The 10845-nt window shown below is 45.5% G+C and overlaps 1 protein-coding gene across 1 annotated transcript; it reads right to left on the reverse strand.

Annotated features, from left to right (window-relative positions):
- Nucleotides 1–265: 265 nt before the first annotated feature.
- Nucleotides 266–10841, reverse strand: LOC104280873 (major facilitator superfamily domain-containing protein 1-like; the record flags this gene model as incomplete). Its single annotated transcript, XM_009878666.1, has 12 exons — nucleotides 266–379; nucleotides 592–703; nucleotides 854–993; nucleotides 1539–1676; nucleotides 2285–2396; nucleotides 4233–4333; nucleotides 5199–5314; nucleotides 6676–6834; nucleotides 7550–7693; nucleotides 8436–8491; nucleotides 8590–8714; nucleotides 10785–10841. Coding segments are annotated over 12 exons (1374 nt in total), but the record flags the coding sequence as incomplete, so codon positions are not given.
- Nucleotides 10842–10845: the final 4 nt, after the last annotated feature.

Genomic DNA, 10845 nt, shown 5'->3' on the forward strand with positions numbered 1-10845 from the left:
TGAGTTTCAGCTGGGTGACTGTGACTGCAGTGTGGTTCTTAAAGTGCACCGTGCAGGACTCTGTATGTTGGAGAATGCCCAAGAACCCTACAGCAGAACCCTACATATTTTACTTGTGTGCCACCAGGCAGAATACAGTGGAAACATTCCCTTTCTGTAGCCAATTTCCGTCAAGGTTCCCTTTAAAGATGTTTAAAATACACAGGCTAAAAATGTGCTCTCAAAGGGAAGTGATCAGCTGTCGTCATTCTCACACGGCAGAGGTTCAGCTGCCGGAGCCTTCAGTTCCTGCTCCATCGTCAAGGAGCGGTGCTGCATCCACTGGGTCTCTGTCCTGCTCCACAGGTGCTCCCTTTCTTGTTCTGTTCAGTGTCCCACCCTAGAAATTCAAAGCAGCCGTGACAAAAAAGACACTGTTCTTCCTGTACACGTATATTGCTAGAGCTGTGTCCTGGCCCTTTCCCTCACCCTCCTGCAAAAAAAATACAGCTACCAGTAGCTTAGTACTAGGTTAGACTACTGTGTGCTGCAGCCATAGTTTAGCAGGTAGTTCTCTTTTTACACATTCCCATTTTTATATTGGGAACCTACCTGTTTTTTGTCCACGGCGTTGAGGCTAATAGAGGCAACAATGCATGCAATAGTGTTTGCCAGCATAAAGATCATCATCTGTTGCCAGCGCCACAGGGGAATCTTCAATTCACTACAAAAGGCCAAAACAGGACAGAACAATGAGTCACTTGAAAGTATTTACAGCACCTCTGTGCTTCCTTGCAGTGTCAGGTTGCAAAGACACTGCTCTACTAAAGGGCTGCTGATGTCACTGCTGAAAAAAAGGAAAAAGCGTTCTCACCTGGACTTTGTTCCTAGAATGTGTCCGACAATCAGATTTGAAAGGCCAACTCCAATCATCTGCACAGAAGTTGCAAGCCCCATAGCCGTCCCTAAAGTCGCTCGAGGGACCACAAGAGGTATGGATGGCCACATCGAGGCCTGGTAGGAGTAACGAGAAGAGGAATTAACTCAAAGCCTTGTTTAAAGGTGTTAGATGGTCACTGGGTTAAAAAGGAATTACTCCCACTAAGTCAACGTTTATACTTTCTCCTCAGTAAATCCTGGTATTTGCCCCTCCCAGCCTATTGCCTGGTTCTAGACTGTTCCCCGTCCTTTTCAAGCAGCTGGAGGCAACACACAGTATCCGAAACTCGAAAAACCTGACTCCAGGTTTCTGAAGAGGAGGCAGACCTGATGATTTAGCTCATAAGACTCAAAGCAGATTCAGGTGTTACATTCAAGGTAAAAAAAGCACAAAGAAAAGGACAGACTGATGCTTCATGCCATATCAAACCATCGTTCATTCTGCGTTTTGCTCTGTAATGATTCTTTGGGGTTATTTGTTACCAACCACGTTTGGGATCAGGGAGCCAATTACTTCAAACTGCAGCTTCCCAGGGCCTGAGGGCAGCAAGCTGCGCCAGCTGGGGTGCAGAAGCGTGGCCACGGAGCACCCACCTGCAGCGGTGGGATTGTGAACTTACAGCCGCAAAGGAGTAAGTGATCCCCAGCCAGAGGGTGGAGACTAACGGAGGAACAAACGTAAATGCCAGGAGAGCGAAGACTGGCAGAGTCACCACAGCGCAGCCGACAGCGAAGATGCCTCTCAGTCCCACATAGTCCTGGGAGAGGGAATAAACAGAAGAGATCTTTGCTTCCCACGGATCCCAGTGGCGTGAGCGGCTGCGCAAAGCACTGCGTCGTTTCCTAGTTGTTGATGCTGTAGCAGACTAGCTATTGCTAGTTCCTCCTGCCTACTTCTGAACCGAGACTGGAACACTTGTTAGAGAACCAGTGTCAAGTACCCATGTGAAACGGCAGGCTTTAACCAAGGGGGAGGAAAAGCCCACCGTTATGCCCCAACAGTTATGGAAATAAGGAATAGCTTGACAAAACCGGGAGCAATTGTGTGCAGGTTGTCCTTTCCCATCTACTTGCTTATCCTGATCCTTTCTGTTCCAGTCTCAGCCTTCTCAGAACAGGCAGCTGGTTGCCAGGGCTTGGTGCTACCAACAGCATAATTAAGGGAGAGAGGGAAAACCAGGTTAATGTTACTTCTTGTAAATTAGCTGAGCCTAAAGCACATCTTGCAGTGTGCAAGGAATTAAAAGATTGTTTGTTCAGCAACAACAGGGTCAATTCCGGCTGAGGGGGTTGTAAGAAAGACATTTAAAAGAAAAAAAAATTATAATAAAGTTATCAGCAAGTGCTCCTGGTTTTGAGTACTCACAATTAATATGCCAACTGCTGCAGAGAGAACAAGGGAGCTGTCGTACACGGCCCCAGCAATGTAAGCTGCTGCCTGCTGGCTGTACCCAGAATATTTATCCTGGATAAACTTGCTAAAAATAAAATGAAGGGGGGGGGAAAAAAAGATATAATTAGGATTTCTGATCTGGTTATTTTGACAGAAAGTACATCTGAGCAGAAACATACAGATGGGAAAGGTTTTAATGAGAGGACTTTGTAAACACATTTGATTCTGTCAGGTTTGTAGTGCCAAGCCTGTGTTGGTTTATTTTATTTTTAATTGGTGCACACCACAGAAAAGCTGGCAGCTTAAATGGTCACTTCCAAGGCACTTCTGCAAGTGCAGAGTAAAACTGCAGTTTGAAGTTGGGCCTATGTTCAGTGACACAGCACAGCTCACAGGCAGCAATTTGCCATCACCTGCCTGAGACATACAGATGGATTTATTTAGTTTTTTTACATTCTCTTTGAAGAGGCAGAAAGCATTTTCAGTCCAAGGGTGAGAGTGCTGAGGGGCACTTATTTTAAAATAAGTCAGCAGCAAAGATCAGCATTTAAATCAAACATATACAGTTTAGAAGTACTAGGAATTCCCCTTCGGCATTTTTAAGGAGACCTGGTTAAAGCAGAACACACACAAACCGAGATTTATTTTCACAAGATTTGTTTGTTGGAAGGCAGCCTTTCACCTTTGTTAGCGACAGGCGAAAATAGCATTATAACTTACTCCAGTTCTTTACAGAATTTACAGACATACAGTCATAAAAGCTTAGAAAGACTACTTTCTTTAGAGATCTTTTGGCTACTTGCATGACTACTTAAAATTAGTAATAATGAGCCTTTACAGCCAGTGCTGTCAGCAAAGTATGGAACGAGATTCCGAGGGATTTACTGCGACAAAATTCACCCAAGAGCAGTGGAGTTGGGACCATTGGTTTTCCAGCTGGGAAGTAGCACAGCAGTTTTTGTGAGAAAAGATGTGTGAAACATGACTCTTGGTGCCTGAACTTCTGCTTCACAGGGAGAAAAAAAAAAAATTTCTACAAGGAGGCAGAAGTGAGGATTCTGTGGGATCAGTAAGACACTGTGTTCAGTCAAAATGTGGGGCAACTGACAGAAAGCCCATCTCACCAAGGCCTTCACAATCTTTGCCATCTTTGTTGTCGTTATTTTACTAATGGGTAAGGTCACTTGTTCTCACAATGATGACATTTCTTCACTCCTGATTTCGCAGTGGCTTATTACACATCACTAATGAAATACTACCACAACAATTTTTTTTCACTGCAGGCCTTTGCTGATATAAAAGGTCACACTTGTTATGTGACAGAAGCCACATTGTTCACCAACAGGGAAAAAAGCATCAAAATGACAAGTCGGGGGCAGGCTTGGGACAGAAGCAGGAGTCCCAATTTAGTCCCAATTTGTTTTAAACAAATGAAGGCATAAAAAAGGAAGTCTGCAAGCCTTGCACTGAGATACAAGGGCCTCCTCACTTACAAACACCGGCTGACCAAGCTCAGCTTTGTTCCAAACAAAGGACAGAACTGCCCCAGGCCCGTGGAGCTAACACCCAGCTCAGAAGACAGCCACTTTCTTGGACTGTTACAGAAGTGAGATCTCTACAGGCTATTTTTTAAATAAAGTACTTCTTTCCTCTCTCCCAAATTCTTCTGATTCTCCTTTGGCAGTGTTCCAAGCTTTAAATATCAGATGAATCATTTCCCTTTAAGTTATTTTTGCTTTCCTTCAGAAGGCTCCCTCATCTTTGAAGGGAAAAAAAGGTCAAGGAACCCTCATATCTTTAACTAGGTGTTAAAGACGTGTCTCTGAGTTTCAGGAGTGGAAACAACAAACATATTACCCCCATATTTCCCACTCAGTTAAAAGCTCGGGTAGGCTTGTATCTGTCAGCCATAGAGCAATACCTGGCATCTGCCACAAAGGGGAAGACTCCGTTGTAGAAGAACATGATGGTGAGGACCAGGAGCCAGTAGCGAAGGGGAAGTCGCCGGATATCCTGAATCCGCTGCAAAGATAAGATGTGCCCTCACTCATCAGGGAAGAGTTTTCAGCTCATGTCACACTCTGCAAGCCATTAAAGGTCACAAACAATTTAAGAAGAGCAAGTAAAGGGGAGATGAAAGGCTGCTCATGTACTTCTAACCAAAATTTGGCACGTACTGACTCCAGAGCCTTCCTTCTTTAACACTACTCAGTAAAGAAAACAAAAGAAGCTTTCTTCTGATTGTTACAAAGGTTGTGGCTGCAAGAGGATATTCTAAGCAGGCTTTATTAAGAGCCTACTGCAAAATCTTATGTGAAACACAGTGGAAAGATACCGTATTAACAGGAGTCGCAGCACTGAGACAGAAACTAGTAATATTTTCATGAGAAGGAAACTGCCTAACAGATTTGAATGCCATAAAAATTACAACCTATTGCCTGTAATACTTGTTCCTAGACAGAAAAATGCAGGGAGGAATGGAAGATAGCAAAAGGCAGCTCAGTACTGACCAGATTAGCTATTTGCTACCACCGATCCTGTGAGCCAGAAAGCAGTTCCAAAGAAAGGCTATGATCTAGTTCTATGCACAAAATCCTCCTCCGAGCCACCTACAGCGAAGAAGGAACTGGCTCAGAAAAGGAATGCTAACTCAGTCCTAACTCAGCTCGCTGGAAGGCTGCAAACACATGGGCTCTAAATTTACACTTGTCTGGTGGCTTGCAGATGCTATATCCTCAGAGGTACCCGAAGAACTGCTCTGCAAGATTGAACTGAAGCGGTTAATGCCCTCTTCAGGCCGGGACCAGCTCCTACTGCCATAGGCTGCTCCAGTCCATGTACCCAGGATTTCAGGATTGGGATGAAAACCTGTCTGTGCACCACATACCACTTTTTTTGATTCTTGCTGGATAATCCCATCCAAGCCCAGTTGCTTCACACCCACTTTATCGAGCACGCTGACAATGAGGGCTGAAACAAACCCAAGCACACAGAGCAGGGTACCTGGAAAAACAAGAGGTGTCAGAAATTCCTTAGTGTGGAGAGAGCAGAACAACAAAACCAACTGCAAGTAATCACATGCTTTTAACACTATCAGCCTTCCCTCCTGCAGCCATACAGTAGCACCATTTACCTCTTACCACCCTGTCAGAGTCCTTGACTAACAAAGCCAGGGTTTAAACAAGCCAGACAGTCAGAAACTTCTGCGGTCCCCTGAGAAGGAGATGTATCACACACGGGCTGGTACTGGAAGCTGAGTTTTTACACCTCTTTCTTTATGTGACCTCCTGCAATGTGCCCTGTCAGCACACCCGGCTCCAGAGAAATGAGTCAGATTGTGCTGGCTGTGCCAGGAGCAAGTTTGGCAACGGGCATCTGCTGCAGTCAGTCTTCTCTCAGAAAGAGAGTTTGTTTTGTTTTCCAAAGAGCCAAAACAATCTCTGTGATGCTCACACACTTTGCCCGACGTATTTATCCCTTCACGGGCCACTGAAGTCGCTGTGCTGTGCTTGCAAATGAGCACTAAACTAACAGTGTGGGATGGGAAGCAACAAGAGTTTCTTCTCTGAGAGCTAGAAGCAGAGGAGACCAACGGGTTTCAACTTCCGCAAGAGATGAGATAAGCATACGCCTCCTCTTTTCCATAGGTGGTATCCCATACTGTTTAGTTGTTTGGGAAATAGCACTTTGCTATAATCACTGAGCCTTTGTCCACAAAGGGTGACCTGAGGCAGGTCTCCCTGTCTTCACCGTTCCCACACCTCAGTGTACCTGTGTGCCACTACTTAAGTGCACTGTGAAACAGATCATCCCTTCCACTAGAGGCAAATCCCATCTCACAGCACCAAAGAGAGGTCAGCAACTCAAATCTCCTAAAGATTTGCCCTTGAACAGATTCACACTAAGAAACATGTAATTCAACTTCTGCTTCTCACAGTAATTTACACCCACAGTTAAATCAGTCCACATGCAGGGCATCTTACGCTGAAACTGATACGGATACTGACTACTATGACAGAACCAGCACGTTCTGCTAGCTAAAATATAGAAGAATAAACACATTAGTCTCCTATTTCGTTTTACTCTGAAGTTTCCATTCCGTGGGAATAAAACAACTTTAAGTACTGACTACCCGGGACTGCAGATGTTGAAACATCTCAAGAAAACTGTAGAAACAATGTCTTTAGAGAGAATCTTCACGCGTCACTGAAGAAAACACCACTCTTGCATACAGGAAAAACTGGAAAATAATCCACCTCCTCCTGCTAACTTCACTCTCTCCTTCAGGTGCTTTTCATAACTGGACAGAACTGGCTAGCTTTAGGTCTATAAAAGAAAAGGCCAAAGTAACAAAGAAAACTCACCTCCCCAGAGCGTCCACTGCATTCCAAATTTGGCCTCAAACTGCTGTGTGAAGAAGAAGTTGAGGACACTCCCGAGGCGGGAAAAAGACAGAGTCAGTCCAAATGCCAGTGCCAGCTCCTTCCCCTTGAACCAGAATGCTGTGATACGATTCTGCACAACTTGAAGAAGAGAAAAATCCTCCCTTGAAGAATTACAGACTTAGCCAAGAGCATTGCACAGAAGCACAAAATGCAGCCTCTCAAGCTGGAGTGCTTGACCTAGGGTACGAGACCTCTACACATCCCAAGTGTAGGTAGGTCACTCCATTTTAAAATGTACTACATCATGCTGGGACACGGGAGAGGAATTTATCCCTCAAATAAGGCAAACGAAAATAACCCCAAAGGCAAAGCAATCACTTGTCAGTCCTCACCCCTTGGGAGAAGGACACCCTTATTTCAAGCTGAAACTGGGTAGATTTAGAGTCAACATTAGAAAGAAGTTCTTCACTGTGAGGGTGGTGAAACACTGGCACAGGTTGCCCAGGGAAGCTGTGGATGCTTATCCCGGGAAGTGTTCAAGGCCAGGTTGGACGGGACTTGGAGCAACCTGGTCTGGTAGGAGGTGTCCCTGCCCATGGCAGGGGGCTTGGAACTGGAAGATCTTTAAGGTCCCTTCCAACCCAAACTATTTTGTGATTCTATGAAGACTTTGCAACATTTGGGCACACATTAAATCCATGCAACCCTTCAAGGAGCAGTGTCTTTCTGTTAGCAATGCAAGTTCCTGGTGCAGAGCAGGTGTAGCTGTGTGGTAGGACAAGGGTCTAGGAGACAGAATCAAAATGTGTTATGACCCTCTGGTGAGACATAATTAAAAATGTGAATTCCTTACTAGTAAGTGACCCATTCCCAGAGCCAAAGAGCAGTCTTCCTGTTAGCATCATTGGTAGGAGGTATGGCGACCCCTTGAAATGTGAGCCTAGAGCAAAGATTGATGATCCCAGCACAGTCAGAAGAGAGAAAACAAAGACACCAACTAGGGAGAAACAGGGGGAAAAAAAATACACAAACCTCAACAGATGTGCTGATATCAGGACAAAAGCATTCTTGGTCAAAAAGCAAAAGAGCAACTTCAGCACGCGCCAGTGAAACAGTGAGCTTCCATCAGTTTACCCTCAATATTTAAATTTTGTAAAGACTTGTCTCCTTATAAAATGACCTGGGAATCCTCAAAATAACAGTGATATTATCATGGTGAAGGTTAGAGAGGCAGAATAAGTCAGTTAGAGGACTGCGGATGGTCTATAGAGTCCCTGTTGCTATCCTGAGCTCCACTGCGAACTATGGCCCAGAGCATGTGATCTTCTCTGTGCCTCTGCCTCATCCATAAGATGTTTACCTCTGTGATACAGAGACAGGGTATACCTGGATTGGCTGGGACTGCAAAGTCTTAGGTTACGGCAGACACGAGAACAAGTGTCAGAGCAGGGAACAGAACTGCTTTATCAGTTTGTCCCACTGAAAACAGATAACATGTATTCCCTGTTGACATGTGTCTCAGAGGAAGGCACATTTACTGCTCTGCTGTGTAAATTCAGTGCGTAAGTCAGTGGTCAAAGGATGAGAATGTCTCAATATCTGCAAGCAAAGCTCTCTCTCCTCTCCCAACATTCTGCAACCTTACTGGAGTGGAACCTTTGATCCTCCCATTGCACCAAAAGAACAGCCTGAAATCTCACTTCAGTACAAGAATAAATTAATCGATCCTCAGAACTTACAGCGATTTCCTAGTTTGTCTATCAGGAACCCAGCCAGAATAACCACTACTGCATTTCTAGGAGAAAACAAGAACAGAAATGTTTGTGTCTTGCTGCTGGGAAGCCACTGGCAAACTACCATCCCTTCCCCCAAAGCAAGAGCAAAGCGACTTACGTCCACGCGTAGATGGCGTACAGCAAGTTGTACTCTGCAGGCGTCATTCCCAAGCCTTCAACGCAGTCCAGCGTGCCGTTGTGCCCCGTGCTGTTGTGGTGGGTTCCATTGGGGCAGGTCAGGTTCTGCACAACAAATCACAGAGCCCATGTTAGGCAGTGGGAACAGACAAAACCCCACGTGTTCCTTTAAAAACTAAGTTAAGTTCCTGCCTGGTAGGTTTCTGTTTCTCCCGCTCAGTTCCCACTTCTGCAGTCGGGAATTAGAGGCCTTGTGTCTTCTCCCAGGAAGCTGGTCCTTGCCAAATAAGAAATGAGTGGCCATTGGCATGTCACATTTTCCCCTTCTACAATAGCAGTAGCAGGGGCTCAGCATTTTTGTACATGTCTCAGTCCAAAAAACAAAGCCAGGAGACTGCACCACGAGGTTTATTTGAGCCCTTACTTTCTTGCCTATAGTTTAGCTTGATCTGACTCTTCATTACGTACTAGAAAGTCTTAAGCAGTGTGTAAATATGAAACTTAGTGGTAATCCCTAGTAATTCACAGCTATAAAGTATTTGCTCAACAGTAGGAAACTAGCAGTCCTAGCATGATTTAATAATGTTGGTTTTGCTACTAGATGGAACATCTCTTCAACACCTTATAAGGGAAAAAACTTAGATTTTCTAAAAATCCACCTGCCTTAGGAAACAGACACTGTCTTCCCCATCAGTAGGCACCAGCTCAATGTCTTGAACAAGCACAAGGAAAGGATTTTAACCACATGATTTTTACGTAGCCATCATATTTACAGACTTTTCAGATCTGCTGTAGGAGAAATGTCCAAGGCTGCAGGGAAACAGTTCTCTAGGACAAAGCACCAGTGAGAAGTCATGGAGGATCAAGGAATAAATACCAGCCTGGTTTTTTTCTTTTTACACCAAATGCACTCAATTTAGCTTGGAGTTCACTGTCTAAATGTTATGGATTAACTGCTTTTTTCTTAAAACAAAACCAAAAAACAGTTACATGCAAGCTCTGTATATTTCTGCCTTTGCTATTGAAGCAGACAAAGGACAGGAAAGTGACTCTCAGCCTACTCCTCCTAATCTACCAGCAGATGGCACACACGAGTAAAATCATCTCTCAAAAACCATGACACATGAAATAATGGCAGCTAAACGAGTCAAGCAAAACAGGGATTCAAGCTTTGGGGCTCCAGCATCCCTGAAGAAATCCCAGAAATCACCTGGGCTATCAGTCTGAACCCTGAACAACAAAATTTTCTAGCTTTTGAGAATGCAACTACCTTTTATACTGAGATCCCGCAGCATGGCGGCCAGCAAATGAACATGACGTGGTATCGGCAGTATCAGGAGGTTTGGCTCTGAAGACCCAGGAAGTAATTTCTAGGTTCCTACCTCCAACATCGCCACTCTTCCAGCCCAGTGTAGGTACTCATAGTCAATTCTATGTATCTTTTACGAGCAGAGTGGCACAAACACTGTTCTAACTTTGAACTTCATCTAGCATAGCCAACAGTCGTTTGGATGGAGAGCTGACAATAGTCAAGCACGGGCAAGTTTTAGACTTCCAGTTCTCCAGGCGGCATCAAGAACTCACAACTTGCACTGGCTTCGTGCACCTTCCTCATGGCAACCATGCCAGTGACAAGCCCTGGCACTGGAACGTCAGGCCTTGAAGCACGAGTCTAGTAGATGACGAGTCGACTGGAGTATCTCCCACACGAGGAAAGGCTGAGAGAGCTGGCTCTGTTCAGCCTGGAGGAGAGGAGGCTGCGGGGGATCTCATCAACAGTTAATAGATACCTAAAGGGTGGGTGTCAGGAGGATGGGGCCAGACTCTTCTCAGAGGCGTCCCGTGACAGGACAAGGGAAAATGGTCACAAACTGGAAAATAGGAGGTTCAACGTAAACACAAGGAGAAACTTCTCTGCTGTGAGGGTGCCGGAGCCCCGGCACAGGCTGCCCAGAGAGATTGTGGAGTCTCCTCGCCAGAGGCTTTCAAGACCTGCCTGGACACGTTACCGGGGGAGCTACTGCAGGGGGATTGGACTAGATCCTCAGAGGTCTCATTCTGTGACTCCTGTACCAACACCACAAGAAAAGGTTCTGAAACCCTCTGGGCAACCAAGGCCTCGGTTTCGCCGGTCCTGCCCTGCACTGCCCACCCGGCTGCCTGCCCCGCACTCACCCCCTGGAACTGCTCCTGCAGGACGCTGGGCACGTCGAAGCAGAAGTAAGAGCCGAAGGTG

The sequence above is a fragment of the Apaloderma vittatum genome, unplaced genomic scaffold (assembly GCF_000703405.1).
Source record: "Apaloderma vittatum isolate BGI_N311 unplaced genomic scaffold, ASM70340v1 scaffold31091, whole genome shotgun sequence".
NCBI lineage: Eukaryota > Metazoa > Chordata > Aves > Trogoniformes > Trogonidae > Apaloderma > Apaloderma vittatum.